This window comes from Strongyloides ratti (assembly GCF_001040885.1).
Source record: "Strongyloides ratti genome assembly S_ratti_ED321, chromosome : 2".
Taxonomy (NCBI): domain Eukaryota; kingdom Metazoa; phylum Nematoda; class Chromadorea; order Rhabditida; family Strongyloididae; genus Strongyloides; species Strongyloides ratti.
In genome coordinates this window covers 6792760-6818924 of record NC_037308.1, presented here as the reverse complement: position 1 = coordinate 6818924, position 26165 = coordinate 6792760, and the positions used below count along the sequence as shown (strand labels likewise).

The 26165-nt window shown below is 23.4% G+C and overlaps 10 protein-coding genes across 10 annotated transcripts; 5 read left to right on the top strand and 5 right to left on the bottom strand.

Moving 5' to 3' along the window:
- Positions 1 to 319: 319 nt before the first annotated feature.
- On the top strand, positions 320 to 2624 carry SRAE_2000215900 (Inversin; the record flags this gene model as incomplete). Its single annotated transcript, XM_024653197.1, has 2 exons — positions 320 to 454; positions 504 to 2624. 2 exons carry the CDS (start codon positions 320 to 322, stop codon positions 2622 to 2624), a joined length of 2256 nt encoding a protein of 751 aa, XP_024506697.1.
- Positions 2625 to 2948: 324 nt separating this feature from the next.
- Positions 2949 to 7547, bottom strand: SRAE_2000215800 (MATH domain and TRAF-like domain-containing protein; the record flags this gene model as incomplete). Its single annotated transcript, XM_024653195.1, has 5 exons — positions 2949 to 5257; positions 5301 to 5480; positions 5528 to 5647; positions 5688 to 6712; positions 6769 to 7547. 5 exons carry the CDS (start codon positions 7545 to 7547, stop codon positions 2949 to 2951), a joined length of 4413 nt encoding a protein of 1470 aa, XP_024506696.1.
- Positions 7548 to 7777: 230 nt separating this feature from the next.
- On the top strand, positions 7778 to 8217 carry SRAE_2000215700 (Hypothetical protein; the record flags this gene model as incomplete). The annotated part of the gene is made up of 3 exons (XM_024653194.1): positions 7778 to 7864; positions 7999 to 8039; positions 8088 to 8217. The coding sequence occupies 3 exons, from the start codon at positions 7778 to 7780 to the stop codon at positions 8215 to 8217; spliced, it is 258 nt and encodes an 85-aa protein (XP_024506695.1).
- Positions 8218 to 8806: 589 nt separating this feature from the next.
- Positions 8807 to 10041, bottom strand: SRAE_2000215600 (Replication factor C subunit 3; the record flags this gene model as incomplete). Its single annotated transcript, XM_024653193.1, has 4 exons — positions 8807 to 8843; positions 8899 to 9129; positions 9178 to 9684; positions 9740 to 10041. 4 exons carry the CDS (start codon positions 10039 to 10041, stop codon positions 8807 to 8809), a joined length of 1077 nt encoding a protein of 358 aa, XP_024506694.1.
- Positions 10042 to 10222: 181 nt separating this feature from the next.
- On the top strand, positions 10223 to 12212 carry SRAE_2000215500 (39S ribosomal protein L11, mitochondrial; the record flags this gene model as incomplete). The annotated part of the gene is made up of 5 exons (XM_024653192.1): positions 10223 to 10302; positions 10350 to 10838; positions 11909 to 11964; positions 12001 to 12108; positions 12163 to 12212. The coding sequence occupies 5 exons, from the start codon at positions 10223 to 10225 to the stop codon at positions 12210 to 12212; spliced, it is 783 nt and encodes a 260-aa protein (XP_024506693.1).
- A 2165-nt stretch (positions 12213 to 14377) lies between these two features.
- On the top strand, positions 14378 to 15812 carry SRAE_2000215400 (Protein lin-54 homolog; the record flags this gene model as incomplete). Its single annotated transcript, XM_024653191.1, has 3 exons — positions 14378 to 14405; positions 14448 to 14594; positions 14632 to 15812. 3 exons carry the CDS (start codon positions 14378 to 14380, stop codon positions 15810 to 15812), a joined length of 1356 nt encoding a protein of 451 aa, XP_024506692.1.
- Positions 15813 to 18233: 2421 nt separating this feature from the next.
- Positions 18234 to 19601, top strand: SRAE_2000215300 (Hypothetical protein; the record flags this gene model as incomplete). The annotated part of the gene is made up of 2 exons (XM_024653190.1): positions 18234 to 18587; positions 18636 to 19601. The coding sequence occupies 2 exons, from the start codon at positions 18234 to 18236 to the stop codon at positions 19599 to 19601; spliced, it is 1320 nt and encodes a 439-aa protein (XP_024506691.1).
- Positions 19602 to 19727: 126 nt separating this feature from the next.
- Positions 19728 to 21246, bottom strand: SRAE_2000215200 (Major facilitator superfamily and Major facilitator superfamily domain, general substrate transporter-containing protein; the record flags this gene model as incomplete). The annotated part of the gene is made up of 3 exons (XM_024653189.1): positions 19728 to 19956; positions 20001 to 21163; positions 21211 to 21246. 3 exons carry the CDS (start codon positions 21244 to 21246, stop codon positions 19728 to 19730), a joined length of 1428 nt encoding a protein of 475 aa, XP_024506690.1.
- Positions 21247 to 22823: 1577 nt separating this feature from the next.
- Positions 22824 to 23831, bottom strand: SRAE_2000215100 (Galectin, carbohydrate recognition domain and Concanavalin A-like lectin/glucanases superfamily domain and Concanavalin A-like lectin/glucanase, subgroup domain-containing protein; the record flags this gene model as incomplete). The annotated part of the gene is made up of 3 exons (XM_024653188.1): positions 22824 to 23066; positions 23109 to 23387; positions 23433 to 23831. 3 exons carry the CDS (start codon positions 23829 to 23831, stop codon positions 22824 to 22826), a joined length of 921 nt encoding a protein of 306 aa, XP_024506689.1.
- A 1363-nt stretch (positions 23832 to 25194) lies between these two features.
- On the bottom strand, positions 25195 to 26150 carry SRAE_2000215000 (7-methylguanosine phosphate-specific 5'-nucleotidase; the record flags this gene model as incomplete). The annotated part of the gene is made up of 2 exons (XM_024653187.1): positions 25195 to 25403; positions 25448 to 26150. The coding sequence occupies 2 exons, from the start codon at positions 26148 to 26150 to the stop codon at positions 25195 to 25197; spliced, it is 912 nt and encodes a 303-aa protein (XP_024506688.1).
- Between the last annotated feature and the right edge of the window lie 15 nt (positions 26151 to 26165).

Here is a 26165-nt window from a genome sequence, read left to right as displayed (position 1 = left end):
ACACATCAAAAGAAAAAATATTAAACCTTTAAATACTGACAAATACGATGACATTTTACTTTAGCAAACTTTTAAAACTATTACTTATTATCTTATTTTTTTTTAACCATTAACCTAAAAAACCTATATTATTTCTTTTCAAATTTTTTACAATTAAAATATCAATAAAATGATAAAAAAAAAGCTGACAATTAAAATTAATGATGTTTCTAAAAAAACTAAAAACATACAAAATAATGACTCCTGTTATGAATATATTTTTAAAAATGAGGGTGAAAAAAATTATAAGAATGATGATCAAAAAAATGAAATAGTATTAATGAATGTAAAAAAGTTTAGCCCAACAACTGGTCAAGAAAATTTTTCACCAACAAATCAAAATAAAGTTCATGATAATTCTAGTATGTTTGAATCTTCAAGTTCTTCTGTTACAACAACTAAAAGTGATATTTGTGTATGTTTTTTTAGTTTTTTTGAGTAGTTTATTTTTTTTATACTTCTAGGGTTACTGTTTAAATAAAGGAAAAGATCATAATATGAAAGATTGTATAAAAAAAGCTACCACTGATTCGTTAGATTTAAAAGTTTTAGAAAAAACAAGAACATTATCAACTGAAACAATGGAAGTTTCATTAGAAAATTTAGATGAAACAGAAATAGTTATGAAAAGAGATAGATTAATTCGATCATTTATTATAGAAATTGCAGATGGAAATATTATAGGTGTTAAGAAATTAATTAAAGATTATCGTATTAAGATAGATGATCATTGTCCTCAAGATATACCAATACTTTTTTATGCCATCAAATATGATCGTACATCAATATTAGAATATATGTTATCAAAAAATGTTGATATTTATCAAAGTACTCCTAAACAAAGAAATATACTACATTTTACTATAAGATATAACAAAATAAAATGTTTCAAAGTAATTTGTCGTTATATACTAGAAATTATACAAAAATGTAGAAAAAAAAGTAGATTTTTTAGTTTAGTTTCTAAAAAAGGAAAAAACAATGCAATGTTTAAATTAATTAATCTTGTCAAACAAAAAGATTCTGATGGAAATACACCATTACATTTGGCTTGCCGTCTTACAAATTCAGATATTCTTCAAAAATTATTAACAATATATTTTAAAATTTTTAAAGATCCATCTGAATTGGTAGATATTTTTCAGGAAAAAAATTGTGAAAATGAAACTATCCTCCATGTAGCAGCATCATTTCGTAGTGCTGAAGTTATATTTATATTATTTGAAAAACTTGGAAATATTTATTCTTCCTCAGCTTTTGAAAAAACAGATACAACAATTAAAAGATTAAAAGAATCACTTATTCAAATGATTTCATGGAATAATATAATTGGAGAAAATTTATTATTTATCTTGTGTAAAAGTACATGTATTTGTATTAAAAATGTTGAAGAAAGTAAGAAAAATAATAAGTCAACATGTATATTAAAAAATAAAAATTATGAGGGATCATTTTATATTGAGGATAAAGAACATTGTGAAAATTGTTTTATTTCTATAGCTACATTTATGAAAATAATATTTAAATATCGTTCAGAGGTTTTTCATACTTTTGATAATCAGGGAAGACACCCAATATCAGCTGCTGCAATTTATGGAAATTTATTATTATTAAAACAACTTGTAGAATTAATTAAATTAGACCCAAATACAGTTGATAAATATAATAGAACACCACTACATCATGCCTCTTCACGTGGATTTATTTCTATGGTTAAATATTTAACTGAAAAATGTAAAGTAAACATGTTTATTAAAGATGACCATGGTGTTACTGCATTACATTATGCTACAATTAAAGATTATTGTGATATTATTGAAATTCTTTTGATTGCTAATCGCAGATGTGATATTAAAAATTCATATGGTCATACCTCTTTGATGTGGGCTGTAATAAATGGATGTTTAAAAGCATTAGAAAAGATTATATTACTAGATCCAACACATTGTAGAAATGAATTTGACTATGATGGATTTAATGCTGTTCATTTGGCAGTAAAATTTGGGCAAGTTAAAGCATTAAAAATGCTTCTTGAAAATGGATGGGATATATTTACAAAAACATTACATGGATTAAATATTATTCAAGTAGCAATAAAAGCAAATAGTGTAAATATGTTAGAAATATTATTAAATGATTATATACCTATAGAAGAGTGTGATGACTTTGGAAATACACTTCTTCATACAGCAGCATCAAATAAAAAATATTTACCAATTTTGGAGTATGTATTAAAAAGAAGAGATATAAAATCTAAATTATTAAATTATGTTAATAAAGATGGTCAAACTCCAATAAATTATGCAGCCTCCCTTGGATGTACAGGAGCATTTAAGCTTCTATTAAATAATGATGCAAATGTAAATATTCAAGATAATAATGGTTATAATGCTTTTATGAGAGCAGCAAAAAATAATATGTGGAGTGTATTAACTTTAGTATTTGATTGTAAAATTGATTATAATGCTGTAAATGAGGTGGAAAAAAAGACATTATTAGATTATGTTCTTGAAACATCCAATTATCCTGTAGCTATGTTTTTACGTCAACAAAATAGTAAAACAATAGAAGAATTGGAGAGATAATTTTTTTTTTTTATCAAAGGACAACATTACTTCTTGTAATATATAGTTATTTTCGTTACAGTACAAAAAAATGTTCTATATTTATTTTTAAACTAAAAATTAACACTATCAATTTATTTGAATATCAAACATATTATTATATACTTGTATTAAGTTTTATTTAAGTTGTATTTTTAAATTATGAATTTATATACTTTTTTATTTTATAGAAATGTTAACATATTTTATTAGTGATAGATGATAATATTCTACATGTTTTGCAAAAGCAACAAAAATTAAACAATTAACAGTATTCTTTGTTTTTGAAGATTGATAGAAGCTTTGTTACCATATATTAAATTCGGGGTTGAAACGATTATTAGAATTTGTGTCGTAGTTTTTTTGTGTATTTGGATCGGAGGCGAAAGCTCGGAATAAATCCGAATAACTGGAAGAATATTCATTATGAAGAAGATGATTAGAAACATCTGGTGAAAGTGAGGTTGTGGGTAGCATAACATTGTCATATGATGCATTTCGATTTGATGGATAAAACATTTGCTGTTCCTGTGTCCATCTTGCGTTAATTGTCTCTTGATCGTGATTATAATTTGTATCCATTTGTTCAGTTGATTGTGATGAGTATGAGTTAACTTTATCATTATTATTTATTTGATTTGGATTCCAATAGTTTGATCTAGTCATTGTATATTGTCCTGGTGGTGAAATATTTGTATTATTTGGAGAAAATTGAGGTCCTTGATTATATGAAGTACCAGGACCGGGAGAACTGGAAGGAAACTTTTCATATCCATGTTCTTGTGAAAAATATTTACTTCTACTGCAACGTGAATTAAATTGCGGTGCTGAGTTGTCAAAAACACGACCGTTACCAGTAAAATTGTTAGTAGTATAATTATAAAGATTCAAATTTCTTTCATGGCTATTAACACTAGAAATTCTTTTAGGTTTTGTGGTATCTTTTTTAGAAGGAGTTGTAATTTTTGGACGTGTTTGAGAAGATTGAAGAAAATTTGTTGTTTTACGAGGAGGTAAAGGCTGTAACTTTGGCATTTGATCACGAATTTCAATTTTATATTTACCAATTTGTGATAAACATTTTCCATCTTCAATTTCTTTATAATAACCTTCATAGGTTGTTGTCCATGTTTTTATTTCTTCTCCTAATTTGTTAATATATTCATCTAAATCGTTAATGTTAGATTGTATTACATTAGGTAAACTATAATCTTGTGAATTAGAATATTCAACCCATTTTTCACGTTCTCTTTGGGCTTCACCAATTAAAATTTCAATATCTTTAATACCACATTGAAGGTTTTTTTCTAGAAACATAATTTCAGCACGTTTACAACGTTCTTGAAGACGTTTACTTTCCTTTTCTGCATTATTCTTTAAAGTAGTCATATTTTCATTAGCCTTTTTAAGTTCTTGTTTCTTCTCTTCAAGTCTTTTTTCAATATGCCTATTAGCTTCTTTAGAATTTTCTAACTTTTTTGTCAAATTTTTTTTAATGTCATTAATGGCTTGTTTCAATTTTTCATTTTCTCCAACAACTGCAGAACAGGTAGCTATATCTGTTCTTGCTCTAATTAATTCATCTCTCGTTAATTTTAATTCTTTTTCTAGTTCTTCATTTTGCATTTTATTTATATTTTCTTTTTTATTATCATGTGCTCGAAGTTCTGCACATCTTCTTTCCCAATTTTTAAGTTCTTGAGTGGCAAATTCTTTATATGCTATTAATTGCCTATTTTCATCTTCTAAATCTAACATTCTCCTTTTCATATTTTTAGCAAATTCAAAAAAATCACAAATAGTTAAATCTTCTCCTTCGAATGTTATATCAACTGTATCAACAACCATCTCAAAAAATCTTAACCATCTTTGAGTAACTTCAGCTGTTAATTTAACAAAATTAATTGGTACAATGCAAAAATCTTTAGAACTAAAAATTTTTTCTTGAATTTTGTCAAGACAAAATGGAAGTGGATCCCTAGCTGGATGATAATCCAATTTTTGATCATCAAATAAAGGCATTTCACATAATGAAAATAATTCATGTTCTTCCATTTGAGCAATAGACTCATATTGACAATGGTAAGCTTCATTAATAACTTCATTAGACATTTTAAAAGACATATTTTTTATAAAATTTTCTACATCTTGACAAAGTTTTACACATGTCATAAAACAATAAGGAATTAACAATTGAGCTTCATCAATTGTAATTTTTCTACTATCAATAATACCAGTTTTGGCATCATCAATTAATTTTTCAATAAATTGATACATTTTACTTTCACTATTTGACATCTCAGAAAGCATATTAAATTTATGATCTTCTTCATAAACTTGAACAATATTTAAAATATTTTTTAATAACACAGGCATATAAGCATTCATTTCAGTTATATTAGCAGCGAAAATTCTAAAATCATTTTGTGTCTTACAAAAATTTGTTTCCATATCAGTATTCAAAATTTTATTATAAACATCTTCATTATTAATGAAAAATTCTTCAACTTCTGAATCTGATTTAATAACTTTTAATATACTTTCCATTTTTGTATATTTTATAAATTCATTGTAATTTTTTTCAGGAAAAGGAGGATTAATATCTTTTAATTTTTCTATAAATAAAAAATATTAAAATTTAATATATTAATAAATTACCTTTTTTTATAGAAACTAATGATTTACTTGATAAATCATTATCCTTTACAGAACTTTCTGCCATCATTTTATACTGTGGAATACTTTTATGAGAATTAAGGCATAATATTTCTTTAGTAGGTTTATATGTACCATCATCCTCATCCTCAAATATTATTTCATCAATAATTCCACAATCAACTAAAATATAATATATTTAATTAAATAGTAGATAATTGTATACATACCACTGGATACATCACTATCATCATTGTCACATTCTGTTAAAATACCTTCACCGACATCATTACAATATGTTACTAAATCCGTTTCATCAAATAAATTCATATCTTTATATAAACATGGGCCTAAAACAAATATATAAAAAAAAATATTTATGATTCTTACAGTAATATTGTCGTAAATGTACTTTGTCAACATCTTTTTGCCGTTGCATAAAATAATAATAAAATACCTGTTTTCTTGGTTTATAAAAAAGCTTATTTTTAATAATATTATATTCATTAAGACAACGGCTACAACTTTTATGATCTAAAGCAGTTTTACCAACACATGAACATCGTGTACGGCGATATTTAACTACCAAAATATCTTCGTTCTGTTTTTTTGATTTTGCATCAACAGTACTTTTTGATGATGGTGGTGGTCCAGTTCTCCTTGCATAACTCATACATCTCTGATTGTTATCATCATATTTTTTCTTAACATCATCAACCTTTTCTTTATCAGTATTCCGAGGTATACTTTTAATTTTATTACTTCCTGATTTTTGATTATTTCTTTTATTTCCTTTTTTACCATCTGCAGAAATAATTGCTTTTTTTAATTGCATTGGTGTTTTCATAACCTTTTCTTTAACATTAGGATCTTTTGTTTCTAATTTTTGAATACATTCAGCTATCTTTCGTTTATTTAATACATCTATCCGATCCTGAAATTCTTTCATTCGTTTCAAACATTTGCCTTTACATAAAGTTAAAGCTTTGTCCGCCATTTCCAAAGCTTTATCAATATCACCCCTAGATTCTTGAAAATCAATTATTTTTTCGTACTTATCCACTTCTTTTAAAAATTCCTCTTTCGTCCGAAGATTTCTAGGTTTCTGTGGATCAACAATAGCTTCCACAATTATAGTATCATTTATACAAAAACCATTTTTTGGATCAAATAACGTATCTAACTTCATATAACAAGAATATCCCCAATCATTTTGTGAAACCGTATAATCATGACTCGTTTTTCTAGCATCTCTTTTATCTTTGTCAGTCAAACAACGTATCGACAATTCACAATTCGCAGACACAACCCATTTATCGTCATATGAATTAGGCAGACATTGGACAAAAAATCCAAAGCAACTATCATGCTTATCAGAATGACTTTTTGTAGCTTTAAACATAGTCAATATTCTCCTATAAAAACAAATGTATGTATATATAAATTCAAAATCAATTATAAAATAACTTACCAATATGATCCATTTATCCATTTTGGAGGACTTCTTAAATTTTCTTTTAATTTACTAACTTTGTTTATCACAAAACGTATAGTATTATCACATATAACTTCATTTGAACAACTGGGCTCCACAATTTCCACATCTGGAATTGCGACAGGAGAGCTCTCAACATAATCACCATTTTCTGTAGATAAAAATGATTCCGGACTTGAAAATACCTCAGATCTTCCAGACTCCGAATCACTTTTATCACATATAGAATTTTCTTCATTATTTTTAGTGCCATTAAAAAATTCTCCCTTTGGAGATTGATATCGTTCCATTTTTTGAATAGGTTTCACTTTATATTCAAATTGTTCTAATTCCTTAATTGTATCTTTATCTCGATTATTTATTTTTGGAGTGTTATGCATGAATACATTAGTAAAATTTCGAACTAACTCTTCATTTTTTTTTATATTTTTTGGGTTTGTATTATAAAGTACTTTGTGGAAAGCCATTTTAGCTTCAACTAAATTAGATAATTCTTTTTGATGAACGTCATAATAGTGTGATGATTCAGTTTGCAATTTACCATTTAATTTAATACATTCTAAATCAGAAGACGATCCAGGTATAATATTAGAATCGTGTTTTTTTTCATCTTCTTTTTGTATACTCATACTATGTTCAATGATTGAGTTTTTGAATGAATGAAGCTTTGAAGTGCAATCACTAAGATTTTCAGATAAGGATGAATTTTTAAATTTTGAATCAGTTAAAATTTCTGCTCCAAAACTTGTATCCATATAATCAATCTTCTCCAGTTAAAATTCTATTGTTTTCTGAAATGAGGAAATATTTTTTAAAAAAATAAGCACGTGTATGTTAAAATATTACAGATATTTATATCATGAATCAATGAAAAATACATAGTATGTAAAATATTCTTCACGGGAGAGAATGATGAATTTAAAATGTCTATCGTAATCATTTACGTAATTTTAATTGAAAAATTGTTATAAAATAAAAAGAGAACATGTTCACACTGGGTGGAAGTCAATCAATGCCAGCAAATAATCACCATTACTCTCTATGCTATCTAACAAAATTAAACAGGACCTCTGTCCTTACAATTTCATAAAAGTGTATATACTTCACTATAATAATGCTTTAGTAAAGTTATCTTATCGTATATTCTAACTGTTTAAAACTTTTTTTTTTCGAATCAATTATTACATCCTAAACAGGAAATCTTAGTGTTATATTTTAATCAATCGTATTAATATTAATCAAAACAAGTAAGTTAAAAATATTTTTATTTCTTAAAAATCTTATTGTGACTTTAGTTATGTTCAACCACCAAAGTCAACAACTAAGAATAATTTAACATTTACTAGTACTTTTAAAGAATTCCTCCGATTCTTCAACTTAAAAAGCTTTTTGGCTTATTTAAACCAATCATCTTTTACCTTATAATAATATTAATTACCTTACATCTTATTCATATCATTTTATATATTACTTCATTTATATATTAATTATGTTTTACCTCTTATAATATCAGCCACTTTATATTTTATTTATATCAATTTTTCTATATCTTATTGTTTGTATCAACTTATTTGTTTTTTTATGTTGATTTTATATCTCAAAAAAAAGATAATTTTTTATTGAAGTATTCAACTGGTAAGTTATTATTATTAACCTTTTTTTTCTTTTAGATGTAGTAGTATATTTTGACTAATATTGATGGTTATTTTTATTTGAGAAATTTAATTTTTGATACTTGAAGTTTGTGTTTTGATTAACATTTTTAAAACTAACGAGTCAAAAATTCTGGTCATTTTTATATCATAATTTTTTTCTGATTTTCTTAATGGCGGTTTTTCGTAAGTTAAGAAATCCTGAAATTATAAAAAATAATGTTATTATTTTTATCAATTTCCATTATCTCTTCTATTGGTTACTTTTAATTTTCATTAATAAAAGTTATTTCTAAATTTTCTTTTTTTCTTATTATAAAAAAAACTATTTAAAAGATTAAAAAAAGTTGTTGGTGATGCTTTTATTCAAAAATCCTGATATGGGATAGCAACTCTGCACTGTGATGAAAAAAAATACAAAATGAATAACATAAACGAAAGAAAAAAGTATTACTTAGAAAGATAAATCTCGTACATCGCTTGTGTTACAAAACTTTCAAGAGAAAATATTGGTTTTGATCCAACAATGCATCGTCCTTCACTCTCTAAAGCTAAATCCCATATCACTGGTTGAACATTTTCCGGTATTAAATTAGTTAATTGGGTTACAAGTGCCTTGTATATTGTTGGAGGATCAATACATCTTTCTAGTAATTCGCAGAACTTTTTTCTGCAATCAAGAATTCTACAAAAAAAATTTTTAAATGATAATTATTATTTGTTAAAAATTTACCCTGATTTAGTCTGGCGGGTAGCAATTATATTTGCAATATCGTTAACAATTTGTACATAACTTTGTGGTATAATATTTTTTTCGCCTTTTTGTTGCATCAAAGTTTGAAGGGTGATTAAAGCATTACGCATATTTCCATTAGCTTTCTTAATACACAACTCAATGTGTTCATCATTAATACATGAAGTCCTTTCTTTTTTAACTACTTCACTTAAAGCTTCACGCATCTCAGAATCAGTTGGTGAAGGAACCCTTATTGTTAAACATCTACTTTTTAAAGGATCAATAATTCTTCCTAAACAATCTACACACATTATTATACGACAATTATGACTATATTTTTCCATGGTTCTACGTAATGCATGTTGAGCATCTTTTGTAAGACTATCTGCCTCGAATATCACAACAACTTTAAAAGATTTTTGTTTAACTTCATTTAATTGTTTACACTGTGCCATTTCTTTAATTACATGCTGGATGATCATTTTATCAGATGATCCAAGACCACTATAAATAAAAAATATTAATTTAAATAAAAAAAAAAATTATTTTTAAAACAAACCTAGCCGTTAATTCAATATGAAAATTAGATGAAAGTACACTATAAGTAACTTTCTTACCTACTGGTGGAGTAAATTCACGTTTTTCAATTTTTACAGATGAAACACTATCTTCATAAACTCCTTTTAATAAAGCTCTAATTCTTGTTCTTTTTCCTCCTCCTGGTGGACCATAAAATAAAAGATGACCAAAATCTTGTGCTTGTACTATATTATGAAGAGTGTTGTTTAATTCTTCATGAAATGATAGCTGCGATAATTTTGTGGAACGTTTAATAGTTGGAAATACACCTAATGTTGTCATGTTTATAAAAGTTAATAATTTGTCTAGAAAAAAAGGATAATTCCTTATGATGGTTATTAAGGGGCGCCCAATAAATTTCGTCTTGCAACGTCGAAATTGGTGTTATGTTTACTATATTCGTATTAAGAGTAAATGTAATATTATTTATTAGTTTTAAGTTTACATTTATTTGCATTAAAGAATGTCAGCTAAAATTGTTAAATCAAAAAAAAAGGAAATTGTTAAAGTTATACATGGTACTTTATTAAAAACTAATATTAGGTAAACTATTGTAATTTAAATTATTTATTAATGATTTAACAATATAGAGCTCAATGTGCTTCAGCTGCACCACCATTGGGTCCTATGCTTGGACAGCGTGGTTTGAATGTTGCTAATTTTTGTAAAGATTTTAATAAAGATACTAGTCACATTGTAAATGGAGCTGTATTGCCAACAAGAATTTCTATTAAACCAGACAGAAGTTATGATATTGAAATTTGTTCACCAGCAACTTCATGGTTACTTATGCAGGCTGCTGGAATTACAAGAGGAAAGACATCAAAAAATGAAATTGTTGGAAAGTTATCTGTCAAACATATTTATGAAATTGCGAAAGTTAAAAGCAAAGATAAAGTATTGGTAGGCGTGCCATTAAAAGAAATATGTCAACAAATTATTCGCACCTGTCGTATAGTTGGTATAGAAGTACAAAAGAATGATTTAAATCCCCAAGAATTAAAAGATTTCTTGGATCAAAGAAAAGTAACTGTTTCAGCTCAATTGAAAGAGTTATCTGATAAAAAGGCAGCAAAAATGTTAAGAACCGCATAGTTGTTATTTTACTAAAATTAAACTTAGTATGTTATTGCTTTTTTTTTATAATAAATTATAGTTGTATATTATAATGTAGCATGTTTTATTATTCAATTTTTTCATTTAGTTATTAAAAGTCTATTACTTTAAAAATTTAAAATGTAAAAGTATGATATTAATTAAATACAAAATGTTACTTTTATAAATGGCTATTTCAGCATTAGTTAATAAAAACACTCTTAGTATAACTTCATTTTTATTTTTAAAATAATTTATGACAAAATCAAATTTATTAATTTAAAAAGATAATTGCTGTTTTTTTTTTAATTAAAATAATTAATAGTTATAAAATTAAAATATTGTAGTCATAATATATCTTTATCAACAAATATTTAACGTATTGTACTTTATTTAATATCATATCAAAGTTATTGCCAATAAGTTTTTTTATTTTCAAAATTAAAAAAAAAATTTTTATGATGTATTATATTTATAAAAAAAAGTTTTTAAATTTTAATAATATTTCCTTAAAAATATTTATTATTATTAGATAAAAAAACCGAGCATATCCTAGTAAGATTATACATCGTAAACTTTTCTTTTAATTGGCATAAAAAAATCTTAAAAATTTTGCTCATTATTTTAATTGTTAACAAAAAGTAAATTATTTATATCCCATGATAATAAAGCTTTTATCCTTTACTTATCGCTATAGCAAAATAAAGTTTTACATTTTTAAACAAAAGTATTTGTTACGCAAAAATGATAATGCATTATTATTTCCGAAGATGACTAACAATTTTTAAAAATGTAGCATAAAGGCATTATTTGGTTTAAATATATAAATTTACTATAATTTTAAACAATAAACATATTTTGCCATATAGCGATAGTGTTTATCAGAATTTTAATGTTGACGTCACATTCTTTAGCATTTTAATATTTTTTAATAATGATTTATAACAAATAATAACGGTGTTTAATTTTTTTTTAGAAAAATGAAGCTATTTTTTATCAACATTATTATCGTAGTTTTACTAACAAATTTAAGTAATGGATTTTTTATTAATAGGAGAAATGACGAAGAATTGACTGATCAATGCCCACCAGGATTAAAACGTTGCATTAGTAAGAAATAAATTTTTATTTTTAAATTTTTTTTAGATGTTTTTACTGTATTAAGAAATCCATCTATTTTACCATCATGGAAACCATCATATTGGACAACAGCCTATAACCAGTACCGAGCAATGCGAGAGCTTTTTAATAATGGTAAAAAAAATTCTCCTAATAACAAAATTTTTTATATTTATTATTCTTTTTTAGATGAAGTAGCTCAAATTGTTCCAATCAATCATGACTTAAGTATTGTATAATTATTTTCTCTCTGGTTTTAATATATTTTTTTTTTCTGAACAATAAAGTTAGTTTAAAAATATTTAAAATATTATTGCCTTTTGAAAAGGTTCAATTTAAGTTCAAGAATTTACTGATTGAAAGCAACATCAAACTTTATTATGCAGTCATCGACTCTTATTTATAAAACAAAATTTATAAACTTTTATATTTCTTATTTCATGTATAAATAAAATTTAATTATGAAGTAGCATCTATTAAAAAAGTTATTACATGTGATAAATTGCCATTAATCTAATTTTTTTTAAGATATAATATTAAATAATGTAGCAAAGTTTTTTTATAATAAATTTTGCCTTTATAAATCTAAAACACTATAATTTATGAAAAAAAATAATATTTAGTTTATAGTGTCTCTTTTAATTAAAAAAAAATATAAATTTCTATTTTAAAACATAAAATTTATTACAGAGGAAATTTGAAACAATTTTCATTTGTGGTTTGCTAGGGATATAATAATGTCTCTTTCCACAACAAAAATATAATTTTAAAGTTTATAAAAACCCAAAAATGAATTTAAACCATTATTTATTTTTACAAGAGAGAAATGTAAAATTACTTAACTTTCAACTATACTTACAACTTTAAAGTTATTTTTATAAACTTATTGTATTTAAGAAATAGATTATATTGTTTTTGTAAATAGTAGAAAAAAAATAATTCATCCAATATATAGAATATATTAGTCAAAAATAACAAAAACTACATCATAAGAAATAGTAATTTTTAGAATTTATCATTAAAAACTATTCTCAGAATTTAAATATTATTGGCAATTAAAAAATTTATTACAGAATAATATTCAATAAACAACTTTTAGCTTGCCAAATTTTTTTTTCTAGTTTTTGCCTTTTTATTAATTTACACTGAATACAATTGGATTAGTACATTAATATAAATATAATTCTTGAATATCATAAACTTTTTAACAACTAATCTCAAATCATTTTTAATAACTTTCCACATAAATTTAAAATTTTTAAATTACTAAACATTTAAAAATTCTTATTTACGAGTATAATATTATGACTAATATTTTCTAGCTCTTAAAAAAGAAATGCTTAAAACATTTTTTGTATAATAAATGTTATTAAAAAAAAGCTTTAATTTTTAATTATCCCACACAATTGAATGGCAAATTTCCTGTATCATATTTTTTTTTTAAAAAAATAAATTTACAATGCAATCATGGTAATGAAATAGTATTATATTCTTAACGCTAAATAATATTATATCCAAAGTACTATACATAATATTTCATTCTTCCAATTACTAAAATTACTAAGCCATTATCATTTATGATTTTTAAAAAACAATTTTTTTTTAATAATTATATAAATGACTACTTTATTATTTTAACATCTAATTATTGTTATATGTTTTTACTATTTTAAAAAATTACTAAACAATTTGTAATATTTTGATTTTTTTGTTTACAATATATGTTTTTATTCAATTTTATTTAATATGAAAGTAAATGATAAATATTTTTTTGAAAACAACTAATTATATAGATTAAGATTTGACTTAGTAAATTAAACAAAAAAAATTAGTTCTTTATTATTTGTTGTTTTGATCAAAAAGAAAAAAATTATCAATATAAAACAAGGTAAACAATATTATAAAAAAAAAAGAAAATTAAGATATTTACAAGTTAAAACTGAGTTATCAATCAACGATAAAAATAAAAAAAGGTAACAAAGAAAAATTGAAATAAATAAATAAAATGAAGGCATTTTTTTTTCTAAACAAACTAAAATATCTTTGTGACGTAAAATACAAAAGTAATTTTTTATTAATTTGAAGTTTAAAATTTCTCAAAATTTGATTTTTAAAAAAAAATTATATTTTTATCATTGAAAAATAACTTGAGATAAAAATTATTTTATATGTCATTACAAGGTAATTCTGATTTTTAATGGTAAAAAAAAAATAAAGTTATCAATTCTTAATTTCATTCTGGTTGATAGTACTACCACTAAAAAACAATTTACATAAATTTCCAACAAAGATTTTCGTCTTTGGAAATATGTACTTTGTCTTTGTTTGAATTTAAAAAGTATTCATACAGGCAAATTATTTTCTACATATTTTTTTTGTAATTACATGTATAAATATAATTACTATGGAAGAAAAGGAATATGTTTATCAAAGTAATTTAAATACTAGTAACATTAATGAAAAATATAATGAAGGTTTTATTAAAAACGAAGAAATTCAGGAGGATTATGTTGATAATTCTGGATATAAACCTTATGTTCTTCAAGATGGAATAAATTATGATACTTGTTTTGGTCCTGGCACAATAGCACTAGGAGATTTTTATTTTCCTCAAAATATTGGTATGTTATCTTTTCTGTTATTTAACAGTTATTTAAGGAAAATCAATTGATAATGACTACAATCACGAGTATTATCTTTTAAATAATTCAATTACAAAAATAAATAGAATTACACGTCAAAAATTTGTTTGTAATATTTCTTTTAAAAAGAAACCCGGTAGTGGAAATAAAGTTCCACAGACATATGAATTAGGAACAACTAAACGAATTTATCCTAAAAATGGATTTCAAACATTTAATAATAAACAGTCGTGTTTTACTACATCAAATGATTCAATTACACAAAATTGTATTCCTAAACAAGTTCCAAAAGTTGCTTTTAAAGATTCACAGCCTTCTTTAGATTTAGAGCAAATACAACAAATGCTTAAAAAACCAACAAAACCAATTACTGGAAGTACAAATAAACCTTCACATCGTTCCTCTTTCTCGCATTATACATATACAAGACCTTCAATTCAAACCATTGAAAGTCAGAAATTAAAAGGAACCTCAAAACAAATGGGTAGTAAAAAACCTTGTAATTGTACAAAGTCACAATGTTTAAAATTGTATTGTGAATGTTTTGCTTCAGGAGAATATTGTAAAAATTGTAATTGCAAAGATTGTCATAATAATTTATCATACGAAGAAGAAAGAAGCCAGGCAGTCAAATCATCATTAGAAAGAAATCCAAATGCATTTAAACCAAAAATTGGAATAAGTACTAGAGTATCTGGCCCTAAAGACATTGAAAGATTACATCAAAAAGGATGTCACTGTAAAAAAAGTGGGTGTTTAAAAAATTATTGTGAATGTTATGAGGCAAAAGTTCCATGTACTGATCGTTGCAAATGTGTTGATTGTAAAAATCTTGAGGTTATCAAACCACCAACATTAAAAGAAAAGTTAGCAAATTCAGTTTTATCAGTTTATGCTACAAACAGTGGAACTGATTATAGTGACACAGATGATGAAGTTAGTAATTCTAGTGCAAGTAAATTACTTATTGGACCCTGGCATTACATTACCGATGATGTTGTAGAAAATTTTGCTAGAAACTGTTTTATAGATGCCGATAAATTAATTAAAGAAAATGAAAGTTTTGAAAAAATTGAAAAGGTTCTTTTAAAAAACTTTGGTGATATTACGAGAAGTATATTAAAAGAGTCAAAAAAAGCAAATAATGAAGCATTGCTTAAAAAAGAAAAACATATGAAAAATTTAGATAAACAATGACAATTGCTAGTATAAACTATTAAACACCTATTGTTTTAATTTTTTATGTTTGTTAATTAAATTTTTATAAAATTAAACTAATACTAATTAATAATGAAAGTATTAATTTTTATTATATTTTTAATCTCTTATATATTACATATTGAAGCATAAATAATATCCACCATTTATATTGCAATTTGTAATGATTTATTTTTACAATTTAATGAGATTTTTTGTATAATGATAAAAATTATGGGTTTCATTATATATAATAAATGGATTATATAAAATAAATTACAAAAGATTATTTTTTTTAAATACCTTTTTCTTAAAATATAAATAATAAAATTTATGTTAAAATGTAACAGATCATAAAATTTTCAAGTTTCAATTTTATGTAATCTTGATTGAGAACTTTATATTTCTAATATTTAAATAACTTTTAATACTTAACAGCAAAAGTTCAAAACTCACAAAAACTATTTATGCATATATAAGCTTTTTTAAATAAAATTAAAAAATCTAAATCATGTGATAATAACTATATGACAATCAAATTATTTTTAATAAATCTATGAGCAAATTTTTTAAAATTTATCATCACACTAAGACTATAATAATCTTTAATATATTATTTGTTAAAATGTCAATTTAAAAATGTAATTAAAAGTTATAAACAAACAAAACAATTTATAATATTAATCTACTTAAAAATTTCCTAAAAAATATTTTTACATCATAGTATATTATTTATTAAACATGATATGATGCAATAAATATTTTTTTGTACTTTAAATTTAATAAATGAAATGATTGAATACTTTATAACCAATAATTCTTTTTGTTTAACTAAAGTTTATTAAAATTTAAAGAATTTACCAAAAAAAGAAAATATAATTTTTTGATTACTTAACTTTACAACAAAAGAAACGTGGTTAAATAATATTTATTTAACACAAAAATTTAAATCCATGTACTCAGTGTATTTTATTATTAAGTTAATTCAAGAGTCGTAGAAGGAAGTATATCACGATGCTTTAATGTCATCATCAAAAGCTTGGTACTTATAGTAAATTTTCGTTATTAGGATAGTCTTTTATATTCTACTTCTAAAAGTAAAGTACTACTAGGATTAGACTTTTATTTAGTGACCCAAGATTATTTTGTTAAAATATTAGTTAGTGAAAAAATATACTAAATATGTTCATATTTTTTTTGAATCTTGAAAAAAAAACTTTTTAATTTAAAAGTTCAAGTATATAGTTATGTAATCACTTTCATTGAAACCAACAAATCACTCATAATATGTTATGGGTAGTCAAGATTTGAAAAAAAATTTATTTGGGGAGATGTTTTTTAACCAATTTTTATAGGTGAATTGTAAAGAATACCAATACAGTATAAAATACATCATATTTCCAATTTTTTACTTTTTTTTCTCATAACGAGTGTCTTTATTTATCCTATTATGTGGAATAGAGATGGTTATTTAAATTAAAATATTCCATGATATCTTTTTTTTTTTGACCACTTACATAATTTTCTCTCGACATGTCATTATTTTTAGAAAAATTTTCTTACGAAATATATTTAGAATTTTTTTGTGTTTAAACTTATTTTTTATTTTCTTTTACACTTGTCTTCTTTTGGTTTTATTGTTTTTTTTTAAATACGAGTGTAATATTTTTTCGCTTACTAAATAAACTTTACATTAGGATAGATTAAATATGCATCCGTTATTCAATATACATTATAATATTTTATTATCATTAAAAGCAAAAACCGATGAATTTATTTTAAGTTACGCATACTTTTCTAATATATTAATAATTCTAGCTCATATAAAAATAGTTTTAAATAACATTTATAATAGTTATAATACTGTAGATTTTTTTAGAAAATATTAAAATTTAAAAAAACATATAATTTATTAGTTTTGAAATTACCTTGCACTAAACATTAGTTGAAATAGTGCATGTATTTTTTTATAGTTAAGGTTTTTTTTTCATTTAATTAAATGGAAAACTTGTAATACTACTAAAGAATTCAGGTGCTAAAATAAGCACATAGGTGATACTTCGAAATATTATAATATAAGGATAAAAGTGTTTTACTAAATTTCTAGTTATGTCGTTAGTTAAATTTTTTTAAAGTTGTTTTTGAGACAAAAATTTTAAAAACTTATACATAAAAGTATGGTGAATTGTTTTTGTAGTAGCATGTCAATGAAATGTAGAAATTTGACTGTTTGTAATCACTATTTATTTAGTCATATAATAAATTAAATAATGTTTTTTATTCTATAAAACTTTATGTCAAATTTTTATTTGTCTTTTTCATTTTTAATGTTATTAATGCATTCTTTTTTAAATATATAAAGTTTTTTTTTAAATTTTATAAATTTTTAGTGGTCTTTTTATTAATTTATAATCTATTTTGATGACAATGATGAAAAATAAGGTTAATAGTCAACCAAAGATGGTCTCACTAAATGATGCAGATGTTCCTCAGGAAGATTTAGTTTTTCAAAATCCTTTTGTTTCAATATTAGATCATATGGTTGAAAAAAGAAATTTACTAGCAAAAGAATTAAAAAAACTTAAGGATATTGAAACTCAAATTATTAAAGGAAGGGAAAATTTATTTTCTAAAGTTGAAGTTGAGTCAGTAAATAAGATTGATGAAGTTACCAAATGTATTGAATTAATGGATGAGTCTATTAGTAAGACTAATGATCAAGTTATCTTATATAGAAAAAAAGTTTCTGCTTACAAAAATAGTTTAAAAAACAAGGTTTGTTTTTTTTGAATTGGTTTTATATTAAACATATATTTTTTGTAGAGAGCTGAGGAGGATATCGAACTCCTTCAAAACTTTATGTTTTTCAAGTCAGCTATTAATAAATTCTCTGGTTCTAATTTAAAAAAATATACGGATGGTCTTACAAGTGATCTCAAAATTACAAAAGAACAAGCTGAAACATGTGCTTCAATGGTAAATGATTTTAACTGCGAAAAGTTTACTTCAACTGAAGAAGAATTTAAGGAAGAAAGTAAGCTTTCTCTTGAAAGAGTTTACCGCGTTATTGTTGGTTCTAAAAAACCAGTTGTTGGAGATGTTTTTGGTAGAAAATGTAAACAAATACTTGTTGATTTTGCTGAGAAATGCAATAACTTTGATGTAAGCTCAGTTGATACCAAGTACAATGAAACTACAGTTGATGAAGGAATTGATACTGCTACCGATACTTCAAATCAAGTAACGCCTGCTCCTGATCAACAAATTAATAATGAGAATAACGAGATGAATAATGAAACAGTTATTGGAAAAGTTAGATTTGATGAGACAGTTTGTGGAAAGGATGTAAGTAGTGAGGATAGAGATGAAAAAAAGTCAAATGAAAGTGATGAAACACGTTCAAAAGAAAATAATTTCAGAAAACATAATGGAGGACGTAAACGTTGGCAAAATAGAAATTTTAATGGTGATAAAAATGAGGGTGGTTTTAATAGAGATGGTACCAACGAACACAGACAATTCAGTAAAAATCGCAATGACAGAATGAAGCGATTTGACAATGAAAATGGTGAACAAAAAGATGAAAAAAAATTTAATCAGCATTACAAACGTCCGGATGGAGATTATACTCGTAAACCTTTACGTAATAGTGGTGAAAACAGGGGCAGATTTGATGGTCAAAAACAGCAAAATGGGCGTCCTCAGTACCATAACGGTTTTAGACAGCGTGGGCAAAATAGAAAAGAACAAACATCAGGAAATGGCAATCATAACGGGAGTAGTAACTAAATGTTAAATAAGTTCTTTCACAATCCTCTAATTATTTTAAAATTTTTTGAAAGTTTTTTGAGAATTGTTATTATTATATTCTATCAACCTTGCTATATATTAAATGACAAACATTTTATTTTTTAATTATTTAACTTCTGTACACTCATTGTCTTTTGTTAGCATTGTTTCTTCAGCTTTTTTTTCTTTTTCTAATTCTCTTGTTTCATCATTTTCTTCTGATTGTTGTCTTAGTGGAAGTGATTTATTTATTGTCCATGAGGCTGGATCAGTTTTAGCCCAATAACAAAAAATGAAATTTGCTACAATAAGGAGAACTGCATGAAACCAAAATACGTACCTCCATTCATTTAATCTAAAATTAATATAAAGTATTATTATTATTTTTTTTTAACATACGTATTTTCATGATTAAATAAAGCAACAACAAATGGTTCAATAAGAATTGTTATAGCCCATAAAGTCATTATATGACCAACAACAAATCTACTAAATTGTCTAGAATATAATGTTGCACATTTATTAAAAGCTGCAGCATTGCATCCAAGAATACATACATTGACAATTGAATATATTAATGTAACAAGTTTCCAGTCAATTGGTATATATCCAATAAAAATAAATAAGAATCCAGAAACTCCTAATGCTAAAGAATCAAAAAATCTAACCTTAAAAAGTTCACCTTTTGACACCCATTTATCACTTCCTAAACCTGAAGCTATTTTAACTAAAAATTGAAAAAATATTGCAAGTCCATTTTTAAGTCCAGTATTTTTAACATCATATTTTAGTGTTTTATCCATATATGTTGGGAAACTCATGGATACTAATTGGACTGCTAGTAAATCCGCAAATGCTGCTATCCAAATTCCCCAAACAGTTTTATCTTTTAATATCTCCAAGTATGGAGTTTTAGCTGTTGTTTCTATAGTCATTTTATTATCTTGGATTTTCATTAATTCATCTATACCAACAAAATTATGTTCTTCAGGGGAGTCTGTAAAAAATATGGAAAATGTTATAAATAAGAAAATACAAACTGCTGCATGAACATAATAAACCATTGGCCATCCATAAGTTGAATCACAAATTGCACCACTAACTGGCATTGTAAAAACATTTGATAATTGTGTACATGCCGTTAGGATTGCAATAAAAATTCCATTTTCTTTTAAACTTGCCCAATTATGAACAACATTTCCAATCATAAGAAAGGTACATCCAAATGACATTCCTTGGCATATTCTTACAATTGTAAAATAAATAAATGAACTGTTATGTGCTGTTGGAGCACAGGCTGTTGCTATAAAAGAAAGTATTCCAGAAAATGTAAAAACAGTTTTTGGGGGAAATTTTTCAAATAATATTGTAAATGGAAAAGATGCTAGTAATGCTCCAATAGCAACAGCACTTTGAAAAAATGCTTTTTCTGTATCTGTATATTTACTTGGACCATTTATTATTACACCACGTGAATTTTTATCTTTGCAAATTTTGGTAAAATTATATGTATTCATATTTGATAAGATTGAAGAACAACATAATGTGCAAAGAATAAGAATCTATAAAAATTATTTTTTTTAATTAGTTAATATATTAAATTACTTACTAACAATCGTGTTTTTCCGTAACATTCAAAGGACATTTTTGACTGATAAAATAAAACAAATGAAATTTGACTTGAATGATACTTTTTTTTATAATACTAAAAATTGAATAATTTAATAAAAGAATAGATAATAATATAACGATTAAAAATGGTATTATCTATGGCTATTTACTTGATATAAATGTTTAAATATTAATATATTCTAAGCTATAAATAAAAAAATTCTAATATAATATTAAAAAAAAAGTAGGGTTTATTGCTTAAGCTATTAATTAGCCATAATCAATGAAGTTATAATTATATTTGAAGAACGTTTAATTTTAATTTTGTTGATAAAAATAGTGGTTAAACTTTTTTTAAGTTATATTTTAACATAAAAGAATGCATTTTTCTACCACATAATAATAGAAAATAAAAAAAAAAATAGGCATTATAATATAAAGTTGACTAAGAAATAAAGAAACAATATTCGTAGTTAAAGTTTGTTTTTTTCTACATCATGGGATTATTTTACAATTTTTATTATATACATAGATAAAAATGTCATCAAAAAGAAAAAAAATTTATTTTAATAAATATATATGTATAAAGTTTTATAAATGTAAATTAAATATTTTATAAAAAATCTAATTGATATATTAATTAATGTTTTATAAAGAAACAATTTTATTTTATTCAATAATTAGACTATTTTTCAAGAATTCGTCACAGAATGGCGAACATAAACCTTGAAAATAAGGTTTTCATATCTTAAACGGTAAACTTTTATCATAAAAATTTAGCTACATTAAAACAAGAATTTAGAAGCTGAATAGTAATACAATTTATCATATATATTACTTGATGTGCTTTAAATTTAATTAACTATATAAAATATAATTTAATACCATCAAGAGTTTTTAAAATAGTACATTAGTAATTTTCAATACAAATTTTCATATATTTAGTTTAATATATAAATTACTGTAAGTATGCTTTTTTTTTCTTTAAAACTGAATTTCGTCATCTCTTTTAGATTATTCAATTTTTTTAAGAACATTTTTTTTATGTTAAAAAATTATCATAATTTTATATTTTTTTTTGAAGCATATGCATATGCATAGTATAAACATAAAAGTTAAAATCTTAAGAATAACATGATAAAAAGAGGACATTCTTTTTTAAAATTTTAAAATTACAACAAAAATAAAATACTTAAGCTATAACATCTGTGTGTAAAAAAGTAATATAAATAACTTAAACTTTACTTACATTTACATCTTAATAAATAATTTTAAAAAGTAAATAAATTACACATTATTCGTCAAAAACATCTATTTCAATGAAGAGCTTTATTTTTATTTTATAATATTATCTATTTTTAGATAATTAGAAAAAAAAAAAGATAAAAGAAAGCATCATTAAATTTATGAAATAAAAATTTAAAAAAAAATTGTTGTTATATTATAAAAAAATTTTTTCATTCCAATCATTGTCTTATCATAATAAAGTTTTTGATTGATAAAATGTTTTTCAAAAATTACAAGTAAAATAATAAAAGATACCTTGAAACCATAATCATTATATTTTTTGTTAAGGAGATCAAAAAAATAATAGGAATAATTATTTAATAATTATTTCAAATGAACTCCATGTAATATTATATCACCATTTATAGAAATTTTATCAATAGTTTTACAACTTATTTTATGATCATAAACTCCAACCGGGCAGTCATCTACATATATGACAAATTTTGTATCTTCGCAATACACTAATAAATCAAAAGTACGCTTCTTTTTAAATGGAAAGAATTCTTTACCAATTCTTGTATCAGTGCCCCATTTGTCGTCTGTCATTGTATTACATAAAATTTTCTATAATTTATAATATTATCTTAATCAATTTTTTTTTTTTACCTTATCAGAAATTTGTGGTTTTAATCTTAATGCAATATTATTTCCTGAATGAAATTTAATCTCAAAATTTTTTGCTAGTTTTTTAATAAGTCCAGAAACATAAAGTTTTCTTCCTGGATTAAAATTTCCTGGAATGTCTGCTTCATATGGTACATTATAATATTTTCCTTCCCATGAAACATTATATAATTGAACACCACCATTTATATAAACATGTGTAACTTCTGTTAATGGCTTATAGTGAGCAAATTTAGCTACAAGTTTATGATCAACAAATATCTAAATTTTAAAGTAAATATAATATAATATTATTTTTAAACTAACTTCATATTCTTTTTCATGACATCTAATACGAATATCAAATTCATCACCATTTTTCCAAGTATGTTTTACTGTACCAGTCTTTCCCCATTCATCATTAATACAAGCATTGAAATAAATTTGTTTTGTTGGTAAATCAACACGCATCGTTAAAAGACGATCATCTAATTTTGTTACTTCCTCATCTAATTCAACACAGCCTCCATTTGTAAGATTAATAATAAAATCTTGTTTTCCAATTATAAGTCCTCGTATAATCAATGATTGACCAGGTAATAATTGAAGGCCTTCCAGTCTCGAAAGATATGGTACATTAAAAGGGTGATTTCTTCCGGTAATTGAATTTTTTTTTGTAACAACCTTTTTATCTAATTTAAATAATTTTCGAATTAAAGCAGCCATTTTAATTTTTAAAAAAGAAAAAAAGAGAGAACTAAAAAGATAAAATAAAAAAAAAGAAGAAATAAACAAACTAAAATATTAAATTTTTATTTAGATATCAAAAGGTATATTTAAAATAAAATAATTTTTATAAAATTTAGCAACCTTTTACACTATATATGACATGATGTAACACATCAATTTACTACATACAAATGAAATTAGAAAAAATGCGTCAAATTATTTTTGCGCACTTGTTACTTCAACACATATCAAATTAATTTTTTATTTTCAAATACATACCAAAATGTTAAACTTTTTAAATGATTTTGGTAATTAAAAGTTGTATCTTTTCTATACGTTAAATAAACTAAAAATTTAAAAGTTTGTTTTTCAGGGAAATTAAACATTATAATATCATAATGTTTAGTTTAAAATTTTAAAAAAAAAAATAATATAATTAAAGAAATGATATTTTCTAATAAATTATTATTATCTTATCTTATTAATTAAATTTTCAAATGAAAAAGTTTCATAAAAACTAATAGCTTTTAATAAATGGTGTAAAATTAAAAATGTGTGAAAAAAAAAATATGTTATCGATAATTAGATATTATTTTTATAAATTTTTAATAATTAAATATCAAAAACAAAGTTTTATTATATATACCATTTGACTATTATATTTTATATTACTTGTTAATAACAAGTTTGAAATGAAATAAAATTAAACCAATCATTAATTAATTATGGTTGAATTTTTAATAATTTTAAATTAATTGTAAACAAAAATTTAAAAAAAAGTATTTTTTCAAAAGAAAATACATTATTATATTTTTTTTTGTGCGCATATATACTATTAATTTGCCAACACCTACATTATTAATTCAACTATTTTTTTTTTTGATCAAAAACTTGTTTAAAAGTAAAAATGAAACAAGATTATATTGTCTTTGAAAAAAAAAAATTTTTTTATTATTAATATTAATAAAAATTATATAAATAATGTTACAATTAAGAAATATTTATAAAATAATTAAACAAGGTATAAATATCTTTGCAAAATATGTCAAAGTTCTTATTTTAGATAATAATATTTAAAATATTCAATTGATTTATTGTTCAAATTTTTAAAATACTATTAAAGTTATATTATAAATAATATATTTTAATAATATACTTTAAAGTTTATAACAATCATTTGTTAGAAATATATAATGATATTGAAAATCACGTAAAAATACTTAGTTTTATTGGAACATTTGTGAATATAATATTCAAAAAAGTACAACATTATTTTTAATTAAAAAAAAAGCTTGGTAATAAAATAATACATTTGCTAAATTTTTAAATAAGTTTATTTTGTTTAAATTTTAAAATTTTATTAAATGACAACATTATACATTTCTTCAACATAAACACCATTTTCAATTATCTTTATTATATAAAAAGGAACATCCATTGTTTGATCGTCAACACAAACGATGTCATAAAAATTCATATATTTTTCAAGAAGATTATTATCAATAATATTTAAAAATCCTACTTTTAATGTATTACCTTTACGTTCAGAATTGACTTCCATTGTGATATCTTAAAGAAAAACAATAAAATTAATATATATAAAAATTTTTTACCTCCAAATGAATCTCCCATTAATAAAACATTTTTTCTATCTTTTACCACATTCCTAAGAGGGTCACTTTTTTTGATAACTGAACTGTTTTTAGAAAATGTATGAATTAATGGCTCAGAAAAACCAACACATATATTATCATTATTAAATATCATTGAATTAGAAATAATATAAATATTTTTTTCTATCAATTTTATTTGTTTTCTTAAATATATATCAATGACATCTCCAATTCCAGCAGAAAAAATTACAAAAGGTACATTTAAATAGTTTAGGCGTTTAACTAATTCGCAAAACTTATAACGATATTCTAATTTATTAGATTTTATAATGTTAACAATAAAATCATAATCAAGTTTTTCATCAATGATAGCACCATGTGATAAATTCCACCATTCTTCCATATGAGGAATTTTCTCTTTTATAGTTAAATCATTTGAAAATTCTATAGGAAAATATTTGTCAAATAATTTTGAAAGTTTTGGTCCTAAATTAGGATTTGAAATTTCTGTACCTTTTTTAAATAATTGATGTGTAGTTAAATTTTGATTTCCATTGTCATCACGAAAACGGGAAATGGTATAATCAAAGTCAGAGATAACTGTTAAGTTTTTTGCTCCATCATTACTTAATACATTTATTATTCTTGAAACATATTCTTTATTTTTTATAAAAACTTTTGAATTATTTATAAGAAAATCCATTAAACGAATTATGTT